The 22,840-nt window shown below is 63.2% G+C and overlaps 1 protein-coding gene and 1 long non-coding RNA gene across 3 annotated transcripts in view; one reads left to right on the plus strand and one right to left on the minus strand.

Moving 5' to 3' along the window:
* The window catches only part of Sorcs2 (sortilin related VPS10 domain containing receptor 2), a 403,770-nt gene that overhangs the window by 336,125 nt on the left and 44,805 nt on the right, over positions 1–22,840 (plus strand). For both annotated transcript variants that reach the window (XM_046423462.2, XM_046423461.2), the window contains exons 5-8: positions 8,447–8,520; positions 15,048–15,112; positions 17,933–18,051; positions 20,831–20,920. In XM_046423462.2, the coding sequence (XP_046279418.1) occupies positions 8,447–8,520; positions 15,048–15,112; positions 17,933–18,051; positions 20,831–20,920 (348 nt within the window). The remainder of the gene's footprint in view (positions 1–8,446; positions 8,521–15,047; positions 15,113–17,932; positions 18,052–20,830; positions 20,921–22,840) is intronic.
* LOC124078605 (uncharacterized) lies at positions 1,401–11,297 on the minus strand. The gene is made up of 5 exons (XR_006846956.2): positions 9,192–11,297; positions 7,554–7,809; positions 3,170–6,671; positions 2,074–2,713; positions 1,401–1,886 (listed from the first exon to the last, which is right to left on the minus strand). It is a non-coding gene; the product is annotated as an uncharacterized LOC124078605 (long non-coding RNA).

Below are 22,840 nucleotides of genomic sequence, written 5' to 3' on the forward strand. Positions count from 1 at the left end.
CCTCGTTCACATGGAGCCCCGCCCCCGGCAGCCTAAGGTCATCTGTGCATCTTAACAATCACATCTGCAAAGTCCCGTTTGCCCCGTAAGGTACAGTCCAGGTTCTAGGGATGAGGACTTGGCTTTGGTGAAGCCGTTTTTGGCTTCTCGTCATGCCCGAGTGCAGTCCCGGGGAAGGTGGCAGGAGGGGCCTTGTCCTGGTTACAGTAACACAGCCCCTGCCAGCTGTGGCTGGACGGTCAGGACAGGAGGAACGTTGTCCCAGCCCCTCTCTTCCTTCCCACCGGTCTTCTGCTGGGGCCACTCGTGGGTGACTCAACCAGGTATCAGAGGGAGGAAGTGCTGTCCCCTGAACAGGCCAGGCCCCCACCAGCGAAAGGAGGAAAGGGCAGCAGGGGTCTGGGGGGCAGGTGGAGGCCACTCAGGGCAGCAGCCTCCCTTTGCAACCTGTGTCCCCACTGCCTGCCCTCTGGGGTCCTGTGGATGGAGGAAGGGAGAGAGGGAGGGTTGAATGGGTGGGTGGGTGAGTAGATAGGTGGATGGAAGGACGGGTGGATAGGTGGGTGGGTGGATGGATGGATAGATGAATAGATGGGTGGATGGATGGGTGGGTGGATGGATGGAAGGATGAGTAGATGGGTGGATGGACAGTTGCATGTGTGGATGGATGGATGGGTGGGTGGATGGGTGGATGGACAGTTGGATGGGTGGATGGAAAGATGGGTGGATGGATGAATAAGTGAATAAATGGATGGGTGGGTGGGTGGGTGAGTGGATGGGTGGATAGGTGGATGGAAGGATGGGTGGATAGGTGGGTGGATGGGTAGATGGATGAATGAGTGAATAAATGGATGAATGAGTGAATAAATGGATGGATGGGTGGGTGGATGGATGGAAGGATGAGTGGATGGGTGGGTGGATGGATGTAGATTCATGAGTGGGTTGTGGGTGGGAAGGTGGTAGACAACTGGAGTACACCTGGATGAGGTGGTGAATATGTGGGTGGATGAGTGGATCAGGGTGGATGGGTGGGTGGTGTATGAGCGGGAGGGAGATGAATGAATGAATGAACTGGTGGAGGTCGGTTAGATAAATGACAGATGGCTGCCAGGAGGGATCAGCCAGGGCAGAGACCTGCTTAGAGAGGCTCCTGGCTGGACTGAGCCCAGCTGTCCTCAGGGCCTGGCCTCCTTGCCAAGATCTGGAGTCCCGCATCCCCTGGCCTTGGGGCCGCCTCTGCTCCCAGCACCTTGCTCGGCCCGGCGTGTGCTTGTGGGTGTTAACAGTGCGACTTGGCCTCCCCTGTAATCTGAGCCGAGCACAACCACGGAGACTCATTTTCCTGCGTCGCGATGGCTCTTTAATTTATGGTGCCCTGAAAAATTAATGGAGCTGAAATCTTGGTTCTTTTCCTTGGCTCTTTTCTGTGAGTAAGGAAAGAAAAAGGGAGTAAAGAGGTTTATTTAAGGTTGTAAAGGAACGAGAAATCGGTGGGAATTAATAACAATGACAGCAGGGCTTTAGGTTTGGGGAGTTTATAGGGTTTTAAAGATCTCTAATTCCCAAGAAGCCGGGCAGTGCCGGGGACAACGCCAGGCCTGGATACCAACAATCTGGTGCACAGGCAGGTGCCTGCTGCCACATGCTGAACAACACACCCGCCCAGCCCAGTGGCTGCTTGTGGGCAGAACCATGGGCACTGGAGCTGGACACACGCTGCTGACTGGTCCAGCCTGTGGTGTGGCTGGGATCCGCTGGGCTGTGGGGTTGGTGGACGTGGCTCCTGGGCACAGGGTCTTGCTCCACTGACTCTCCCTGGGCTCCCGCTCTCTTCATGATGGGCAGAGGCCCCCGGGCACAGGCAGCCTCTGTGTGCTGGCTTGGACCTGTGGCACACGGTGTTGATCAAAGTGCGTCACATGCCGAGCCCAGAGTCAGCAGGGTGGACAGGTGGGCACTGACGGGAGCCCCTTCCTCCCCTGTGTCCTCCCCCTCACTCTGGCTGACCCCACCTCCCACCCCCCTCAGACCCTCACCGTGTCACTTTGATGGGGTCCTCCCAGGCGGCCTTACCTGGGGCCTGGACAGGCTTCCTTGGGGACAGCCCGATGTGGTCTTCTTCCCAGACTCGGGAAACTCGTGAGGCTGCTGTGGTCGGAGGGTAGGCCTGGCCCGCCCTTCCTGGGCCAGCTCTCCGTGACGCTGGCACGTGTGCCCATGGGTGCTCCCTATGCTGGGGCCTCTGCCGCTTGTGGGCAGAGCCATGGGCACCGAAGCTGGACACACTTAAGCTGGACTTTACACCTTGGCTGGTTTTCCTTCCCTTCCCAGCACCGAGATGTTGGTTTCCTTCCAGAAACTCAGAGGAGCCAGCACGGCTAGGGGTGGGCGGTCAGGGAGGACTCACTGGGGGACACTGCCCGGGGCTCAGGTGCATCACTTCTAGGGCAGCTTCAGAGCATGAAGGTGACCATGGGGGAAAGGGGGGACAAGAGGACACTGTTGTGCTCCAGCCCTGGCAGGGTCCGCGGGCATCCTGTCAAGCGAAGGCCGGTGCAAAGGGGCAGCCCTTGTAATGTGGGGTGAGAGGCCAGACGTCTCGCTGGGCACTGACCGGTGGGCACCAGGTTGCTGGCAGGGACTCAGGGTCAGCAGCAGTCTGCAGCTCTCTCTGACCCCAGCCTTCAGGACCCAGAAGCAACGTGACTTCGCCCTGGTGATAGAACAATTTTGTTCATTTTGCTCTGACCACTGGCCTCTGCTGGGGCTCCACAGGGACAGGTGTCACTCTGGGTGTTTGAGCACAAAGGGGCTCCAGTGGGCAGCGTCGGGTGCTCTCTAAAGGTTGGAGGAGCGGATGGGGCTTCAGCCTGGACCCTCAAGGGTGCTCCCAGGAGCCTGCAGCCTGGACACCCGGGGACCTTCAGCCTCTGCCTGTCAGGAAGGTGGGCAGCAGGAGCCCCTGGACTTGCCAATGTCACGAATGCAGGGCTGGGGCTGAGATCCAGGCAGCCCAAGTGGCCACTGCCCCTGCCCCTGCAGCCAGCCAGACTCGGGCCCAGAGCCAGCCCCACTCACCCCACGGCCTCTCCCCTCCCCAGCTGCCCCCAGAGAAGCCAAGGGCAGGAAAGGCCTCATCCCACTGTGGCATTGTGGGGGCGTCCCCAACCTGGTCTCCAACGACAAGGGAGTCCAGGCGCTGTGGGGCTGGAGGCTTCCCGCTGTGCAGGGTGACGGGGTCTGAGTGCCGCCAGTCGTGTCCAGCTGCCGGGAGTGCCCGGGCCTCTGTGTGCACTGCCTGCCGACCCTGTCCTCTCTGCCCTGCCGCCTTCTTGCCTCCACGCGGCAGGTGCCGCCACACAGCACATCCTGCTTCCTTCGCCCCGTGGACGGAGCTGTGCAGTTGGGCTGTGGGGACTGCGATGTCCCCGGGGCTTGACCCTGTTCATTGCTGGTGTTTGCCATTTATTAAGCAGAAAGTCCTATTTCTGAAGCCAGGGATGGTGGATTGTAAAATCATCTCCCGTGAGACTGAATCGGAAATGCTCCACGAAGTCCCTGGGGGGCATCAGATACAGGAGCAAAGGCGGTGACGACAGTGACGATGGCTTCGTTGACATGGAGGCTCTGTCACGGGCTCCCAGGGACGATACTGTGGACTGGTACTTGGTCCACCGACTGCGGCTGTGAGCAGGGCTCTCCTGGTTTATAGATGGGTAAACTGAGGCACAAAGGGCCTGAGTCATGCAGCCGACCAGAGGGCAGACTCGGGTGACCGGTCACCTTCCTGGGCTGCTCAGCGAACTGATCGCTCTGCGAACAGGTCTGCCGGGCGGAGACCACTACGCGACCTTGGGCAGCGGCCTGTTTCCCTGAGCCTTGGGTTTTGCATCCGCAGAGAGGGAGCCGTGCTCACCGTGCATGTGCGTGGGTGTGTGTGTGCGCGTGCGTGGGTGTATGCGTGGGTGTGTGGTTGTGTGCGTGGGTGTGTGCGTGTGTGCGCACATGTGTGTGCGTGTCCATGTGCGTGTGTGGGTGAGTGTGTTAAATGAGGAGCAAGTGACACATGTGCCTCGGCTCCTGGCGCCTTGACCACGGCTGCTGGCAGGTGCTCACGGGCCCAGACAGACGAGGACGTCCCCTGCCTGCTGTGGATATTGGCTGAGCTCTGCCTCGGGACGGGCCCGTTTGAAGGGACACAGGGGCTGCTTGTCCTCATGAGACTTAAGCCCTCTAAGTGCCAAAGGTGGTGGTTTCTCATCATGGGCCCCGAGCAGGGGTCAGCGCACAGAGGCCTGCCGCCTGTCCTCGTGATAGCCAGTAGCCACCCACTGGCCTGTGTGCCGCCTCTGGCCACCGCGCTCTTCCCAGAGTGAGATGGGTGACTGGTCTAGAGACAGCTCGGCCAGCAAGGCTGGCCCTTCACAGAGCAGGCCTATGAGCTCCTGCCCTGGAGCCAAACGTGTCCACTCACCCAGAAAACACCAGTGCACCTGGCCACGAAGGCCCGGGCTCAACTCTGTGCCCAGGGTGAGCAGAGCATGGGCAACGTGCCGTGTGCAGAGAAGTGGGAAATGAAATGCCCCTCCTGGAACAGGGGTGTGCTCTGACAGACCCAGGCTGCTGGGAGGGGCCAGGACTGCAGAGGACCTGGTGCTTGTGGCGCTCATGCCAGGACTATGTCCTCCAAGGTCCGTGTGCTGAGCCCCGACCCCAGGACCTTGGTATGTGACTGTGTGTGGGCCTCTTCACAGAGGTTGGTAAGGTCAAGCAAGGTCACTAGTGGGGAGCTTCATCCTGTCTGGTTGGCATCCTCATGAGAAGGGGAGACCAGGACAGACACACAGAGGGACCACCACATGAAAACACGGGGGAGACTGCATCCACACACCCAGGAGGGAGGAGCCTGCCCTGCCCACTTCTTGACCTTGGACTTTTGGCCTCTAGGACTGGGAGCGACTGCATTGTTTGAGCCCAGCTCTGCGGCTCTGTGGCACGGTGCTATGGCCGTCCCCTCAGACTGGCAGAGCAGCTAGTGTAGAGAGCAGCCAGACGGAACCCTGGCCGTGGGGAGGCACCTGCATGCTCGGGGACCTGGCTGCTTCCTTGTGGTCTCTCCCTCCATCAGAGGGAGGTTCCGTGGAAAGGGGCCCCGGCAGCCACTCAGCACCTGGACGACAGACCGGGAAATGTGGGCTGTTGTCTGCAGAGCGTCAGGTGGGGAGGAGGCTCCTCTGAAGGGCTGGGGTTACCTGGGTGGCAGCGAGAGGAAGGATGCTGTCCCAGGCAGAGGGATCACACGTGCAAAGGCCCGGAGGCCACCACGTGGGGCAGCAAGTGGTTAGCAGGGATGGCTGGGTGCAGGCAGGGTGAGTGTGTGAGAAAGCCCAGGGGGGTCGCCAGCCTCCATAGGGCATCTGGGGGCCACAGAGGGTTAGCTGGGCAATGACTTCGCCACTCGAGAGGAAAGTCTTACGGCCATGGCTATTTTCTGCATGTGGCTCCAGAGCTAAAGAAGCAGGGCTTTGATTCCAGTGTCATTACCAGGGCAAAAGCATTCAGTTAGGACAGGCTGGAGGGGCTGCCTCCCCAGGGGCTTATGGTGAGGTCCCGGGGGGAGCAGCCTCCCTGAAGTGGGGCCTCTCCCCTGCCTCCGTCCTGGAGGATATGTCCTGGTTGCTGGAAGGCACTGGAGGCAGCTGGAGTCTGTGCCTCTTGAGGCCTGCGCTGGGGCTCTGCTCCCTCCTCGCAAGGGGGCCACAGAGGCAGGGACCCCAGAGCCACAGTGGGCAGGGAAGAGGCGGGTGCACGTGTCCTGCATCAGCACCCACTTCCTTCCCACGGGTGGTCCTGCCCGTGTCCTGCTGCGGAGGCTCCAGGGCCCTCTGCTGGGCTGGGCTCCCCTGGCTCCCCTCCAGGTGTGGGCTTTCCCAGCTCCCGGCCAACGGCCCACTCAGCCTCCGCTGAGCAGGGAGCGCAGAGCAGGGCAGGGTCTGGTCAGTTCTTCTCTGAATTCCGAAGTGGGCCCAGCTGGACAGCAGTGAGGCACTGGGGCAGGGGCGCTGTCCACCTGGTTCTGCTCCAGGGAAGGGGGCCGGGGCCGGGACACCTCTGAGATTTGGTGAGTCAGAGGTGGGTGGGGAGGCCATTGAGAACACAGTGGGGACAGCAGGGGGGCGGGGAAGGCAGCCTCCCTGGGGACAAGAGCCCTGCAGGCCCGGAGGGCAGGGAGAGCGCGGGGCCTACCGGGCCGAGGGGGTTGAGAGTCGCGGAAGGAGGGTGGACAGGCGGAGCACAGGTGGGCCTGGCCCTGGCACCGCAGCCTCGGGTGGGAGGTCCCTCCACTGGCTCCGGGAGCGTTGGCAGCAGGGCTGCGGTCAGTCTGCGGGGCCGCGGTCAGTCTGCAGGGCCGTGCTTTTGCAGCTGCTGGGTCAGCTGTGGACCTACAGACACACCCTGCCCCGGGGGGCTTTCTGGATGGGGGCGGAAACACCGGCTCAGGGAGGCCAACCCTGTGGCCACTCAACCTGTCCCTGGAGAGGAGAGCTGGGGTCAGCCCCAGGCTCCTGGGGCTCCGAATGGGCTGGAACCGACGTGTCACAGGCAGAGTCACCAGAAACCAGGCTGAGAGGGACCAGGGGCCCTGAGTGGGGCGGAGGGACACAGGACACCTGCAGACCAGAAGCCGAGGCCCAGAGACACGGTGTCAGCATCAGCACAGGGACACACTCCAGGGCCTCCCAGGACTCAGGATGAGGGCCCAGCAGGAGAAGGCGCTGGGGGCAGGTCCAGGCCTTGCAGGACCAGGCCACGGCCTCTGAGCTAGTGGCCAGAGAAGGGCTTTAGGCCAAGCCTCGAAGGCTGACTGGCTCAGGGTCCTCTTGGCATCCTTGTGTGACCTCCGTCCCCCAGGGACGGGCAGGACACCTGTCACTGAGGGTCTTCAGGGAAGAAGGGCAGGAGAAGTGGGGAGGGCCCACCTTGGCTTCACAACCTGCCTCGGCAGGTCGGGGGGCAGGGGGAGAGGGCCTGTCTGCTTCTGCTGTCCCTCAGTTTCCCAGAGCGGCTGGGTTTGGGGGTAGCCCTTACTGGACCCCACTCCAGTTTTCCACTTGGAACATGGAGCACCTGTGTCCCCTCTGTGGGGTGGCACTCCCCACCAGGCCACCCTGAGACCTGGCTTCCTCCTCCAGGAGGGTCTCAGGTTCCTCTCAGGACTGTCACCCTGAGGAGGGAAGGACCTTCCCACGGCGGCCCTCGGGGCAGCAGCTCTGGGTCTCGTCCTGTGGCCCTGCCTCTCACACTTGCTCTCTAAAGCTCACACTGGTACCGTCTCCACCAGGGTCCCAAGGACCAGCTGTCCCCATCCCTGCCTCCAGGGCACGGAACCAAGGACCGTGTCACTTCCTTGCCCCTTCCACTCCTCCCAGGGCCTGCCCCATCCCTAAACAGGCCTGTCTGCCCTTTGCCTCCCGTCCACCAGGCCAGGACAGAGGACTCCCTGCCTTCAGCCCGGCCATGCCTCCCGGCCGCGCCCTCCCACCCTGGCTTACCCGCCTCAGCTGGGGGTGTCTGGCAGGGGCTGCAAAATCTGCAGGGTCCAGTGGGACGTGGGGAGGCCTGGACGTGCAGGATGTGCCGTCCCCCCTGCAGGCCTCTCCTGGCCTGGTGCTCTCCATGAGTGTTGAACCTCGGGCTCCCTCGCAGGCCGGACATTTGCAGAGCAAGGCCCACTGGGGGGCTGCCCCATGACTGGGTGCCCAGGGCACTCAGCCATGACCTTCCTGGGGTAGAGGCCAGCAGTGGTCACTAGGAGGAGACAGGAGCTGAGAATCTGTCCCCTGTAGGAGCAGGGCCTTGACTGGGGGCCTAGCATGTGCCCTGCCATCCATCAGCCTGACCTCTCAAGCTCAAACACAATGTGAAGATCAAGTCCACAGCAGGAGAACGTGGTGCCATCCACCCTGCAGGGTGGAGGCGCCTGGACCAGGCCAGCAGCCTGCACAGAGCCCCAGCCCTGGGTCCCCTCCACGCCCTGACCTCCTCCCACTCCTGCAGCCCTGGGTGCTGGCAGCGCGCCCCTCCACATGCCTTCCCCTCCCTCCTGTCCCCTCCTGACCCCTCCCGCCCCCCCTTTCTCCTCCAGCCCCCATCCCTCTTCGGGTTCTGTCAACGCTCTCCTGGGTCAGCGGTCAGCGCACCTCCTCTGGGAGGGCTCCTGGGTTTCCACCTGGGGTCCTCACCCCTGGCTCCTGCAGGTGGCCTGGGCAGGAGCTGCTCTGTGTGGGGGCTGTCCCCACCCCCGTGCACACTTCCTGTGTCTGCAGGATAGAGCCGACAGCACAGGGGCATTCTGCGGGCCACTCTCAGGCCGGCTGTCCCCACCCTTCCCCGGCTCATTTCTGACGTCACGACCAAACTGTGGTTTCTCTGTTTCTGCTTGAAGCTCTACGTGTCATCTGACCTGGGGAAGAAGTGGACGCTTCTGCAAGAGCGCGTGACCAAAGACCGTGTGTTCTGGTGAGAGCCCTGTCCCCTGGGGCCCCTGCCCTGTCCCCACTGCACCTCCTAACCTGGGGGGCCTCCTGGCCTCTGCTCCTGAGGGCAGTGTGGCCCCGCTACAGGCCCAGGATCTGGCGTCCCTCGAGTCCTATTTGCACCTGTGAACCAGCTGCCCAGCTCTGTGTGCCTGGGCGTCTCCTGGGCCCTGGTTGTCCCCAGTGGAGAGGGTTATGATGTGCAGGGCCCTGGCCCAGTGCCTACACCCGTGGGCACCGCCTGGCTCCTCCTCCTGACCATCCTAACTCAGCCCTGCTTGGGAGCTGCCGCGCAGCCTCCGGGGCTTGCGGGCTGCTGGGGCCTGCATCTGGGCCTCAATCTCCTGCCCGCCAGGTGCCTGGGCTCCCACAGCCCAGCTAGTGGCCCTGCTCGGCCTCTGTGGGGTGCCTAGGAGCCAGGTCAGCGTGCAGACCTGACCCAGAGGCGTGCCCACCCTGGCCTGCTGAAGAGCCACGTAGGGGAAGGGGACAGGGGACCTGCATTCAGGGCGCCAGCTCGCGAAGGCATTAGCTCCTGGAGCTGCTCAGGGCCTCCCGGGCTCAGCCCAGGTTCTTCACCCCAGCGAGGCTGCCCTGACGCTCTGGGAGGGTCTGCTGGAGGCAGAGCCAGGCGTGGGCAGAACCAGCACTTACCCAGTTTCGGGCAGCTGACGGGAGCCCGCGCCCTCCTCCAGCCATGGCCACAGGCCCACGTGCTCTTCTGATCCGACGCCTGTTGAGATGCACAGTCACCTCACGTAGTCCCACGTGTGGCTCTGCTGTGTGTGTGTGTGTACATCTCTGTGCATGTATGTGCATACACGTGTGTCTGTGTGTGGTGTGTGTGCATATGTGTATATGTGCAGGTATGTGCATCTGCGTGTACATGTGTGTGGTGTGTGTGCAAATGTGTGTACATCTGTGTGAGTGTCTGTGCATATCTATTCGTGCATGTGTGCCTGTGTGTGGTGTATGCACATGTGCACATGTGCATGTGTGTGCACCTGTGTATGCATCTGTGTGTGTGTGTGTGTGCGTGTGCTCTCATGCCCCTCCTCGGCTCATACGTGCTCTGGCCTCCCAGCCAGGCCTGCCCTGTCCCCAGCACACAGCCCCATGGAGCGTCCCCTTCCCTCCTGCCCCGTTGGTGGCTTCATGCTGATGGCAGCAGTGGAGACTCGCTTCCTGGTCTGCCGAGGACTGAACGAGTCGGGCTCCTGCGTTGGTGCCCTTTGCTCTCTGGGGAGGTGACGCTGCCTCTTCATGCTGCCCAGGGGAGGGCCTGGTTCCACCTCAGAAACCAGGGCTGGGCCTTCAGTCACTGGCCTTGTCACTGAGGGCAACTCTTAGGAGCCAGAGCAGCTGTAGGAGGGGACCTATGGACCCTGAGGGTGCCCAGGACGGGGGATCAGGGTCAGGAAGTAGGATTCTGAGCCACGCCCGCCTGGGGAGCTGGCAGGGCTCTGCAGCTCTGGGACCAGCCTGGGGCAGGGGCCAGGCCCTGGGGCACCGCAGCCCTGGCCTGGCTCGCGGAGACTTCTGGCCAGAGAGAGGAAGTGGCCCTCAGACGCTGGAAGGGAAATCGGCGACAGTTCAAACAGGCTCTGATCTCCGGCAAATCAAAGTGTCCTTCCCCCAAGTTTCTCAGGTGGCTCAGGGTGAGAGCCAATCACGCCAGGCGCTGGCCGCGGGCTGGGGACCTCTCCTGGAGTGACAGGCATGCAGCCCCCTGTTGGACTGGGGAATAACTGTTTTGACAGCATTTCCAAGGGCTCTTTGTCCTTGAACTGACGGCAGGAATCAGCGAGGCCCGCGTTCTGCCTCAAGCCCAGGCTGTTAGCGCTTTGTGAGGTGCACACTAGCGAGCTCGAGGGGCACCTTGTGGACACAGCCCTCTGCCTCTGGCCCTCACCCTCCCTCGCCTCCCGGCTCTCCTGGAATGAAACCGTCATAGTGGCCACCAGCAGCTGCCCTGTGACCATCCACCAGGCCCTGGACCAAGGTCTGAGAGCATCCTCCTTGGGAGTCCCCAGCACAGCCCCCATCGTCCTCCCCTCCAGTTACAGAGGGAAGCTGGCTCAGGGAGACGAGGGCATCCATCCTAGTCACGATGCCCTCAGTAGCGGCCACCGGCCTTGGGTGCGATTGACCGTGGCCAGTGGTCACAGCTCTGACTCCTCTGCTGGGAGGTCACCCACAGCCCCTCACCAGATGTTTCTGTCTTCTCCCTCCTTGTCCCCAAGCTCACCCAGGGACAGGTTCGGCCTTCCTCTTCCTCAGCCCCAGTGCTGGCCCAGGTGTGGACAGAGTGCCTCTGTCAGCAGAAAGAGGAAGTGGCAGGAGTGGGTGTCCCAGGGCCGCATCTGGGGCGTCTGGATGGGGCTCTTGCAGCTCCTGCCCTCTCCGAGGCCACTGGCCCAGGAGCCATCTGTTCTCACAATGCTGCAGGAACAGGCCGGGACCTTCCCAAGTTCCGTCTTCAGGCACCTCGATGACGAGAGAGCCGCAGGCCGTGCCTGTTCCCTGAGCTGGCCAGGCTCTGCCTGGGCCTTGTTCACAGCCAAGGGTCCCTGGGCAGGACCAGGCCTCAGGGCCGCTGCCACTGGTCTACGGAGAGGGAGGCGGGAGGGAGGGAAAGAGGAAGCGCCTGAGTCAGCACAGGAGACACCAGAGAGCAGGCGTGTCCTCGCCCCCTCGACAGGTGGTGGCCAGACTGAGGCGAAGCTCCCGTCTGCTGGCCGAGGACTCTGCTAGGGGAACCCTGTCTCCTTGACTCAGAAGAGATGTGGGAGGAGCCTCCCTTCTGGGCCCAGGACTGCCTGCTCACGGCAGCCCCGTGCACCCCGCCTGGACACGCAGCGTCCCCCGGGGCCAGGGGACGGGTGCTGGCTCTCCTGGGCTTGGAATCCAGAGGACTCCAGGGTGTCCCACCAGCTGCCATCGCACCACCACATCCTGCCCGTCAGACCCACGTGGGGCCCTCCCTGTGCACCTGGCTCCACTCAGGGCCACCTGGTTGCCCCTGCTCCCTGGAGAGGTGGAGCCATGGGGTCGGTGGTGCCACGCAGGCTGGGAGCAGCTGAGGCCCGAAGGGACCAGCCACATGGGCTGTCAGTGAAGGGAAGGGACTGCCAGGGACGGCACCCTGTGGGGACAAGTCTGTCTCTGGGGCTGTGGGAGTGCTGCAGGGAAGGGCCAGGAAGTGACCTCAGTTTCTCTTGGGCACGTGTCCTTGAGAGCGGGTGTGGCAGGTGGGAAGGGGTTTGTGCAGGGGGGCTGGCTGGACATCCAGGGCAAGCAGGACCGCGGCTCCGGCTCCAGTTTCCTGGGGGTCCTGGGAGGCGGAGGCTGAAGCCAGCAGACCCCCCCGGTGCACGGGAGTGTGCACACAGCCACCACCGAGGAGCTCAGTGTGGGAAACGGGGGACCTTGGCTCAGCTCCCTTCCTTCCGACTCACGCTCCCCCGCTGGGCGGGCACTGGGGCAGCATGGATTCCGACCCTGTCCTGGCTCCCTGGAGACCAGCGAGGTGCCACCCGGGATGCGCCTCTGCTCCCCTTCTTTGGCCTCCTACAGGGCCCCGGGTGGCCAGCAGGCCCCCTGGATTCCCACGAGAGCCGGGAGCCCGGCAGCTCAGGACTGTGGAGCCGAGGCCACAGCTGATGTGGCTGTGTGCTCGGGCTCCCTCAAGGGGCGGGCCCGGGCCCAAGAGGGAGCCCGGCCGTCTGAGCCCAGGATGGCACCTTGAGTGACTACGCCCCAAGCCCCCCCACCTCGGCTGCTTATCCATGAAGCAGAGGCGACACCCCTGCTCTGTCTGTGAGGACCAGACAGTCATGACTGTGAAGCGCGTGGTTCGGGGCTGAGTGCGTAGGTGTTCGGGGGACGGCTCCTCCTCCCCCTCCTTCTCGCCAAGGAAGGCACTTAGACACCCGTTAGGTGCTGTGCCAAATAGACTGCAGCCCCAAGAGCCAGCTCCACCCTCTCCTGGATGAAGATTTGCTCTCGTACCACAAGATGGGGGAGAGCTCCCCATCTCTGCCTGTGTGGCGGGTGCCACTGCTCAGTGACAAACAGACTGCTTCCTGAGCCACACCACCACCAGCCCCACCTCCGTGGCCAGCAGACATGGTGTTTCGACAACCTCCGTCCCAAAGACTTTGAGCCTGGGGAAAATGTTCAGACATTTTTCCAGACTGTGACTGTTGAGGACAGGGAGACGCCAAGTAGGTCTTTATATTTTAAGATCTGACACAGAAACAGCACATAGTAGGTGCTCAGTAAATGGATGGACACATGCATGGAATGGGTGGGTGGGTAACTGGATGGATGGATGAATGGATGGATGGATGGGTGGATGAGTATGATGGGTGGGTGGATGGATAAATGGATGGGAGGATGGATGGGTGAATGGGTGGGTAGATGGATGGATGGATGGATAGACGGAGTGGATGGATGAGTGGATGGGTGGATGGGTGGGTGGATGGATGGATGAGTGGATAGGTGGATGGGTGGGTGAATGGATGAATGGGTGAAAAGATGAATGGGTGAATGGGTGGGCCGATGGATGGATGGATAGACTAGTGAATGGATGGGTGGATGAATGGATGAGTGGATAGATGAGTGGATGGATGTGTGAATGGATGGATGGATGAGTGGATGGATGGATGAATAGATGAATGGATGAGTGGATGGAGGGGTGGGTGGATGGATGAGTGGATGGATGAGTGGATGGATGAAAATATGAGTGGATGGGTGGATGGATGAGTGGATGGGTGGAAGGATGAGTGGATGGGTGGATGGATGAGTGGATGGGTGGGTGGATGGATGAGTGGATAGGTGGATGGATGGGTAGGTGGAGGGATGGATGGGTGGAAGATAGACAGATGGGCCGATGGTTTTGTTAAATGTGGCCACCCTACTAGCCTTGCTTTCCTGGAGAGCAGAGGCTGTGACTGATTCACCTCTGAATCCTGAACCCCAACATAGAGAGTGCTCTGCAGGTTCTGATTAAGTACACACAATAGGTTGACAGGGAGTGGCCGGGGGCACGTGGCTTTCAATAAACAGTGGTCCAGGGGCAGCCAGCAGATGTCGATGGAGTCAGCGGAGAGGGGATGCTCCTCACAGAGGGTTCGGCTGTGCTGGCCCTGGGCACCTGCCTTCCCTGCTCTACCTGGAGCTGAGAACCGAGGGGAAAAGCGCTGCCCATGGCCAGCAGTCTCAGGGCCAGTGTGACTATGGGAGGGCAGACTGTGAGAGCTCGGGGCAGGGCCTGGGGAAAGGGCAGGTGAGGGCCCTCCTGTCCTCTGTGGCCGCACCGCCCTATCTCCATGTGCGGTGGGGGAGGTGGTCTGGGTGGCGGGTCCTGGGCTATAGATCTTCCTGATGAGCTGCTTGACTTGGGTTCGTGTTTCCACCTGCCTGAGCCTTGGAATTCTCATCTGTGAAATGGGTGAGACCAAGTGCCCAGGGCTGCTCTGCCCTGAGTGAGGTAAGGTAACTAGAGCACCCAGGAGGGCCTGCACCTGAGGCTCTGCCCCAAGCGCGCTGTCAGGACAGGTGATGGCCTGACCCTGCCCCGGGGAAGCCCACTCTCCTCTCTCCTCTGTCTCCCTCTCATTCATAGGAACATACCTGGGAGGGTGGACATGGGCTTAGGGAGGACACTGGCAGGAACCCCACACTGCTATGTCACTGGTCTCCAACCCCAGGGCCTGGGTGGGCTGGCTCAGCAGGCCCACGGGCTCCTGGAGCCAGCCCTGGAGCAGCGCAAGCAGGCCCAGGAGCCACCAGCCCTGTGTCACGCTGTCACACTCCGTGCAGAGGCAGAGTCTGAAGGGTCAGGGCCACGTTGCCTGAGACAAGTGACAGAACTTCCCTGCCTCAGTAGGCTTCCTCATGATATGTGCCTGGCCACGCAGTCCGCCCAGGTGCAGGGGGCAGCCTGGAGCTAACAGTCCAGGGCAGTGACACAGGCAGGCTGCCCTCCCGAGCCTGTGCCCCACACGAGAATTGGGGCAGTCCCTGGGGCAGCACTGGGGTAGGGCTCGGGGTGACAGAGCAGAGCTGTGCGGGGCAGTGACCCAGAGTCGGGGCAAAAGGTCAGGGCAAAGGGTCAGGCAGCGGCTCAGGTTGGGTCCCGGCTGAAGCCCAGGTGGCCTGTGGTGGCCTGTGGTGGCTGTGTGGCCTCAGGCAGGCCACCCGCTCTTCTGCGCGGCCCTACTTGTGAAGCGAGCGTGGCAGCCCCAGCTGCTGCCTCCTGAGGTGGCCAGCAAGGCCCCCGTGAAGGAGGGTGAGCTTCGTAAACCGTCCTGTGAATGGGAGGGGGACAGAACACCGCACACCAGGCTCCCACAGGCGGAGGCCAGGTCTCGTCTGCCGCAGGAGCAGGAGGCCCTTGGGGAGGCACAGAGGCAGAGACCTCAGACCCAGGAGGGCCAAGAGGCAGTGGGGTGTGGGGATCTGATGCTGGCCACCCTGATGCCATCTCCACCTGTTCTTTTCCAGGGCTGTGTCTGGGGTAGACACCGACCCCAACCTGGTCCACTTGGAAGCCCAGGACCTCAGTGGAGGTAAGGAGGAGGGGCGTGGTTGCAGGGGTCTCGGTGACCTGCCCCCACCCCACCCAGCCCTGCCCCTGCTCAGCCTCAGCGGTGGCCCTGCAGGCCGACTGTGCCGTGTTATGAAGAGGCATGATTTTAAATGTGCTTGTTTCCCCGCTGGGGATCCACTGAAGCCACGGAGCTCCACTCCAGCCGAAAAATCTATTAAGAGGGTGATTTGTTCTGGCCCCTGAGCATCTACGCTTCTGCTCACACTGTCCTGCCAGAGTGTGCCGAGCCTGAGGTGTGCGGGCTCCCCCGGCCCCAGCCGAGACAGGGGCCGGGCTGCCCAGCCCACTGGCCTCCTCCAGGGAGCCAGGGCCTCGCAGGCTGCTCTGTATCCCTCCAGGAGGAGCACTGGGAAGGGAACCACAGAGGGTCCTAGAGCCCAGGGTGTTTGAGCACCATGGAATGTTCTGGAACAACAGAGATGAGAGGACCATAGATTGTACCTCTGTCCACCAAATGCAGATATGAACAGGACAGGCCCCTGCCTGGTGCGTGATGGCGCCAACAGGACTACCTTAGCAGCAGCAGGACCCGCATGGCGGGCAGCAGGGGCGTGCTGGGCGGGGGAGGGGGAGGTCAGGGCGTGAGGACGGGCCTGTGCTAGGTGCTTGCTGGCCACGCCTGCCTGCTCACGCCTGGCTCTCCCTTCTGCCGCTGGGCCTGTCCCTGTGCAGACTGGCCAGGCCGTGTTAACCAGGGCAGGGCTGGTGGGCAGCAGGGCAGCGGTCCCTGTGGGGACTGGGCCCCGCAGGTGGAGTCCCACTGAGACCCAGGGCAGGTGCCTCCCCGTCCTCAGCTCTCTGTGGGGCCCACCACGGGGCCGGGAGGTGGGCCGCGGTCATTGTGGGTCCCCTCTTGATAACCAAGCGGCCAAAGCTCAGAGGAGGCCTGTTTGCCAGACAAGGTCATGGAGAATCCTCCCCCGCTCCCGCCACCCTCTCTCATCCTCTGGGGTCTTCACCAAGCCCCAAACACCCTGGCCCCGTGCAGGTGGCACAAGGACACCACTCACAGCAGGGCAGGTTGTCCTTGTGACACCCAGCTGCCCACCAGGGAGAAAGAGGCCCACGTCCTAGAGGGGCCAGCCATCCTGGCAGAGAGGGGCCACAGCAGCCAGCTGCACTTGAAGAGCCCCCAGGGTCGCCTGGCCCCACGCTCCCCAAGACCCACCTGGCAAACACCCCGCCCGCCGGGCAGCCCTTCAGAGCCAGGCTCGCTGGACCTGGAGTGCCCCCTCCCGATCTCGCCCCACCCTCCCGCCAGCCTGGCCCACCAGAGGGCCACTCTGCACGCTCACGGCCCTCCCGCCTCCCCACCGTCCCCAGAGCCCCCACCCCTGCCACCACTCCTCTGTGCCTCACAGCACCCAGGGCCCTGCCTCGAGCTCCAGCTGGGGCTGTGGACTCCCCCGTGTCCCAGTAGACTGCTGAGTGCTAATGCCCTGCACAGGAGCCAGGGCCACCCTGGGAGGATCTGCACAAGCTCTGCAAATCCCCTTCCTGGCTGGCCAGGCTTCTTCCCTGTCACGGACAGAAGGAGCCCAGTGCCCATGTCACAACCATGGTGACCTCGTGCCAGGCTGCTCTCTCAGAGGGCGGTCATCTCTACTTGCAAGGCCAGAGGCCCACAGGTGCCTCGCTCCCTGTGCAGGGACTTCACTGGGCAGGCAGCACAGCAGGGCAGTGGGCACAGCACAGGGCAGTGGGCACAGCAGGGCATTCCCTCCAACCCAGCAGCACCTTCACGGGGGCCTAGCTCAGGAGACACCAGGCCCAGGACAGCGAGGCCTGCTGGGGACAGGAAGGGCCAATGGGGGCAAGGGGGTGGGTGAGTGAGCACAGTGTGGGTGACCTGGGACTGCCCCTGAGTCTGGCTCTCACTCCGCACCGAGTCCCTGCAGGCCAGCAGCCCTACAATCTGAGCTGGCCATGGCCACCCTACAGCATGCTTGGTGGTTGGTTGGGGTCAGAGGCGCCCTTGTGCCTGCTCTGTGTTACCGTCTCAGCTGTGCATGGAGGCCCGGCCCTCCCTCTCTTGGTGGTAGTGGACGTAGGGTGTGGGTCTTCCTGGCCCAGAGCCAGCCCTGATAACTGTTCATGCCACCCTGACACCGGGGCCGTAGGCAGGAGGTGAGCCCAAGGTGCTGTGGCCTCCGTGTCCCTCCCTGGGCTGCAAGTTGGTGTGTCAGCCAAGTCCCACTCCTGGGCCACCAGCTGGGAAGAGCGTCCCTAAGGCTGCAGGCTCCCGAGGCTGTGAACCTGCAGAGCTCCCACACCCACAGACGCAGCCGCCCGGCCGGGCCAGCACCCAACGTGCCCAACGTAAACACCCGAGGAAGGCGGGGAGCTTTTGCTTTGAGTCGGGGATAAGCACACTCAGTGCCACACACTCCCGCCCTGCTTAGGTGTCAGGGCCTTTGGGAGGGTGGGGGCCCTGAAGGTCAGGGGTTGTGAGGGCCTGTTGCTACCTGGTTGTCCCTACCCATGGGCAACGGCTGGTCCCAGTGCTGAGGACCTAATAGTTTCCTCTCAGCCCTCCTGGCTGGGTGACCTATGATGGACAGGCCCATGGGGATGACACAGTGTCCCCTGCAGCCCCAAACCCTCCTCCCCAACTGGGCGGCTGGGCAGGCCCCAGGTGTGACCACAGGGCAGGTCCTTTAAAATCCGAACCCACACACAGAACGGCCACAGCAGGGCAGGGTCATCAGGCCAATGCTCGGTCGTCGCAGTCTGAATACTGGACACTTCACGGCCCTGGGCTGGCTCTTATCTCCTGCAGATTTTCGCTACGTCACCTGCCAGATCCACAATTGCTCCGATAAGACACTAACAGCCCCGTTCACAGGCCCCATCGACCACAGCTCGCTGACCGTGCAGGACGATTACGTCTTCTTTAAGGTGAGGCTGCTCCGGGCTCTGCAAGGTGGCGGTGGGCACGGAGGTGGTGGAGACGCTCGGGAAATGGGGGCATCCAGGGAAGAGGCCACAACACAGCTGCCTTCCTCTCAAGGGCTTCTCAGCAGGGCCACACCCACACTGCCCCTGCCGCCACCCCGAGGCCCTAACTGCCAGCACCTGGGCTGGGGCACTGCTGGTGCTACCCAGCAGCTGCCCACCGGAAGCCTCCCGCCTCTGGCCCCAAACCCAAACCCATTCTGCCACTCGTTTCTTCAGTGACCTGGGACACTCAGGCTGTCTCTGGGCATTGCCCTTGACTGCCAGCCACCAGCTGTCCACACCCCAGTGACGAGGACTTGCTGCCTGTGCCCCAGTGCCCTGAGTCACAGATGGGCCACCCGCAGCAACCACAAGGTCCGAGCCAGCTCAGAAACTCCAGTCGCCTGGCCAGGCGGGGGGCTTCCTCGTGGCCGTGGCTTCCCCAGGCCCCTGTCCTCAGGCCAGCTGGAGCTGTCACCAGCTCACTCTGAGAGCCAGAGGCAGGTGCTCTGGCTGCGGTCACTGGTCCCATCTGCTCTCCTGCTGAGAACAGCCTAGAGGGCCCCTAGAGTGTCCCCTCCCCCAAGGGCTGGCCCTCCACGCTCTAGCCTTCTCTGCCCTCCTGCCCACACAGCGTGAGCTGAGGCCACTGTGGAGCTTGGGCTGGAACAGGCAGGGCAGTGCCGCCCCCACAGCAGCCTGAGGGGCCTGACCCTGCCCAGCCTGCCCCCAGCCCTGCCCCGTCTCCACTGCTCTCGGCCAGCACCCAGGCACTGGGCAAAGGTCCCTGGCCATGGAATGCTGCGCTCTCCCCCACCCTGATGCCTGCCCCCACCGCCACTGCAGGCCCCTCCTCCTGGAGCCCCCCCCAATCTCCACTGCAGGCCCTGGAGCCCCCTCCCACCTCCACTACAGGGCCCTCCTCCTGGAGCCCCCCACCCCATCTCCACTGCAGGCCCCTCCTCCTGGAGCCCCCTCCCACCTCCACTGCAGGCCCCTCCTCCTGGAGCCCCCCACCCCATCTCCACTGCAGGCCCCTCCTCCTGGAGCCCCCTCCCACCTCCACACTGCAGAACCCTCCTCCCCACCTCCCTGACCCAGCCAGGCCCCCAGGCCAGGTTTCACCGCGGTTCCCTCCCCTGTGCCGGCTCCCCGCCCGCACCACCTGTCCCGGCCTCCAGCACCTGCCTGCGTCTCTGCAAGTGTCCACGGCCCACCATAGCAGAGGCCACCGTATGTCACACAGAGTGTTGTCTGACGCGGGCAGTGTGGCCTGCGTTGCCCTGGGACCGCCAGCAGCTCCAACAGGGGTGCCCTCAGTGTGGTGCCCAGGCAGAGGGCAGAAGCCTGGCAGGGGCACTGGGGGGCTCAGGGGCTACGTGGCTCTGGACTGTCAGGACACAAGTCACCTATGACCAGACATCTCAGGGTCCTGTCCAGGAGGGACCACACCAGGGTGTCCGACTCAGGGAGGATGAGCTGCAGGCTCCCTGCTCCCGGCCAGGACCGGGTTCCAGTCTCGGACTGGACCACCACCTTCTCCATGGCTCTCACACTTGATGGTGCCCCACATTGTCTCTTCCACCAGGCGACAGTGGCCTTGTCCTGGCCTGCTGCTGGGTGACCTATGATGGACAGGCCCATGGGGATGACACAGTGTCCCCTGCAGCCCCAAGTCCCATTGGACAGGCCTGCTCTGCTACAGGGGCCCTGGAGCTATGTGGGGCGGCCACTCTCTCCTGCCCTCCTGCCTCCTGCCTCCTCCCTCCTCTCCTCCTCCCTCCTCCATCCTGCCCTCCTCCCTCCTCCTTCTTTCCCTCCTCCCTCCTCCCTCTTTCCCTCCACTCTCCCTCTTCCCTCTTCCCTCTTGCCCTCCTCCTTCCTCTCTCTTGCCCTCCTCCCTCCTGCCCTCCTGCTCTCCTCCCCTCTTCCCCTCCTCCCTCCTCCCCTCCTGCTCTCCTACCCCCTTCCATCCTCCCTTCCTCCCCTCCTCCCCTCCTCCCCTCCTGCTCTCCTCTCCTCTTCCCATCCTCCCTCCTCTCCTCCTCCCTCCTCCTCTCCTCCCGTCCTCCCTCCTTCCTCTCCCTCCTCCCCTCCTGCTCTCCTCCCCTCCTCCCTCCTCCCTCTCCCTCCTCCCTCCTCCCCTCCTCCCTCCTCCCTCCTCCCTCTCCCTCCTCTCTCCTCCCCTCCTGCTCTCTCCCCTCCTCCCCTCCTGCTCTCCTCCCCTCTTCCCCTCCTCCCTCCTCCCCTCTTCCCCTCCTCCCTCCTCCCCTCTTCCCCTTCTCCCTCCTCCCTCCTCTCCTCCTCCCTACTCCCCTCCTGCCCTCCTGCCCAGGGCTCAGTGGGCATCTCTGGTCTCTTCTGCCTGAGGCTCTCCAAGGCACTCTCTCTAAGAGAAGTCCTGTGACCTGGATGCTGGGGATCAGGGCCGTGAGAGGAGGGCCTGGAGCAGGGGCCGCCTGGACTCCCAGGGAGGGCCGTTTGGCACGGGGCTCCTTGTCTGTCCGTCTCAGGCAGACAGGAGCTGAGGGACAGGGTGCCTCAGAGCTGACAGCGTGCCGTGTCCATCGGGATGGCCAGGCTTGACAGAACTCCAGCCCCTTACGATGGTCTTCCTCCCTCCTTCCCTCCTCCCTTCCTTCCTCCCTCCCTCCCTCCCTCCCATCCTTCCTCCTCCTCCCTCCCTCCCTCCCTCCCTTCTTTCCTCCCTCCCTCCTCCCTCCCTCCCTCCCTTCCTTAGGCGACGTCTACAAACTGGACTAAATACTATGTCTCCTATGGACGCAGTGACTTTGTCCTGATGAAGCTGCCCAAGTACGCGCTGCCAAAGGTAAGGGCAGCCCCCTCCCCTGGTGCTGGGGCCAGACGCCCCGGCCACACTGCCTGGCGGGCAGTGCGACTCAGGCCAGGACTGGCAGGAACAGGTGGCCAGCCACTACCCGCCTCCCCACCCGCCCCCATCCTCCTGCTCCAGGGTGCCCACTCCGCCCTGCCTCGGGGCCTGTGCCCACCCTCCGCCTGCCTCACACCGACCCAGCGCTCGCTCACAGGCCTTCTCAGGAGCAATGTCACTTGCCTGTGACTCCCAGCTGGCCCAGGCCTCTGTGTTCCGCCCTGTCTGCCCCTCTCCTTGCTGACACCAGCTTGGTGACCTGAACTCCCAGGCTCTTACCTGCCATCGCCAAGCGCAGGGAGGGTTTCTGTTATTCACCTCTGCCTTCTGGCTTCCTGGTATGTTGCCCGGCACACAGGAGGGGCTCCGTTAATGACGCTTCCTTCCGTTGGGTAGACAGGCAGGAAAGGTCCTGGGGCTGCCCTAACCCGGCCCCAAGCCCTGCCTCAGGACCTGACTGTGACCCTCACCCTGCCAATGTGTTATTCCAGGGATGCAGGGAAGGTGAGGAAGTTCAGAGAGGCTCAGTAAGCTGTTGGAGGTCACATATCTAGTTGGAAACAAGAGCAGGCCTCTAACACAGGCCTCAGGGAGTGAGCCCAGCCTCATGCTGCATCCTCCTCCAGGGGGCTGGCAGGATCTCTGCCCCACTGTGCACACTGCACAGCCACAGCCCGAGGTTTTGCTCCTCCACACACATTTATTAAGCACCAACTATAAATCCTTCACGGGGCTAGGCGGTGGTGCTGGAGCTGCAAACCAGGTGCCCGGCTCCTGCCCTTGTGGGGTTTCCAGATGCGGGGCAGCCACAGTCGGGTAGATAGACGTTGAAACGGCTGCTCCTCCCGAAGCGCGCTGTGGAGAGGACAGAGGCAGAGGCGGGGCGCGTGGACGGCAGCAGTGCCACCTCTGTGCACTGAGGCCCCAGGACTGGGAACGGTTCCCTTTGGGAAGAGCTGGGGAAAGCCGTTGGGGCGCAGGGCAGAGCCGGGTCCTGGGCAGAGCCGGGCCAGAGGCAGGGAGCAGGGGTGGCCCAGGACAGCACAGCTGGGCCTCCTGCCGGGGCTGGGCCTCTACCGTCCCTGGCTCCCGGGCTGCTGCGCTGGCACCTTCCGAGCCCCTGAGCCAGAGTGGGAAGGGTCCCGAGGCCTTTGGAGCATCTCCTTAGAAAGGACAGAAGGAGTCGGAAAGGAGAGGAGGAGGAGCAGGCTGACAGACGGAGCCGGGCCTGGCTGGGTGCACAGAGCAGGCGCAGCTGTGTCGGGGAGGGACTGTCACTTCTGGGGGCTGCAGCACAGAAGGGACCTGTGCCTTGGGCCTTTGTCCCCCCAGCGCCCTGCTCCCTGCTCCCCAGCTGGCAGGGGTCCTAAAGAGCCTGTGGCCGCAGGTCATGACCTCTGTGGCCTTCAGCCATGGCCATGCCCCCTTCTCAGGCCGCTGCCCCCAGCCCAGCCTCTCCCCGGCTCAGAGCGGAGCCTCTGCTTCAGCCAGCGGCTCGAGTTTCCTAACAGATTCGGTTGTTTTACGGTGGATTTATAACCTCTCCTCCCCTCACCCCATCTTTCTTCCCTTTTCAATCCTGCGCAGCCTCATGTGAGTGAGAGGAGAGGCTCTCACGGCCTCCCTCCCCCCCAGCTGTCCTGGCCACAGGCCTCTCGTCCCCAGGAGTTTTCTAGAACCATTCCCGAAACCCACTTTAAGTGACGAACCCTCGGTCAAGGACAGGGTCTTCCTGGCCAGGCCACACTCCTGGACGCGGGGGCCATTTCCTATCCCTGCTGCCCATAGGGCCGGGCCCCGGGCCTCTTGAACTTCCTCAGGGTGAAGCGCGAGGACTCCCTGGACACAGGGTGTGTC

This window comes from Marmota monax, unplaced genomic scaffold (assembly GCF_021218885.2).
Source record: "Marmota monax isolate L192 unplaced genomic scaffold, Marmota_monax_Labrador192_F-V1.1 WCK01_AAM20220418_F8-fsc00009, whole genome shotgun sequence".
Classification (NCBI taxonomy): domain Eukaryota; kingdom Metazoa; phylum Chordata; class Mammalia; order Rodentia; family Sciuridae; genus Marmota; species Marmota monax.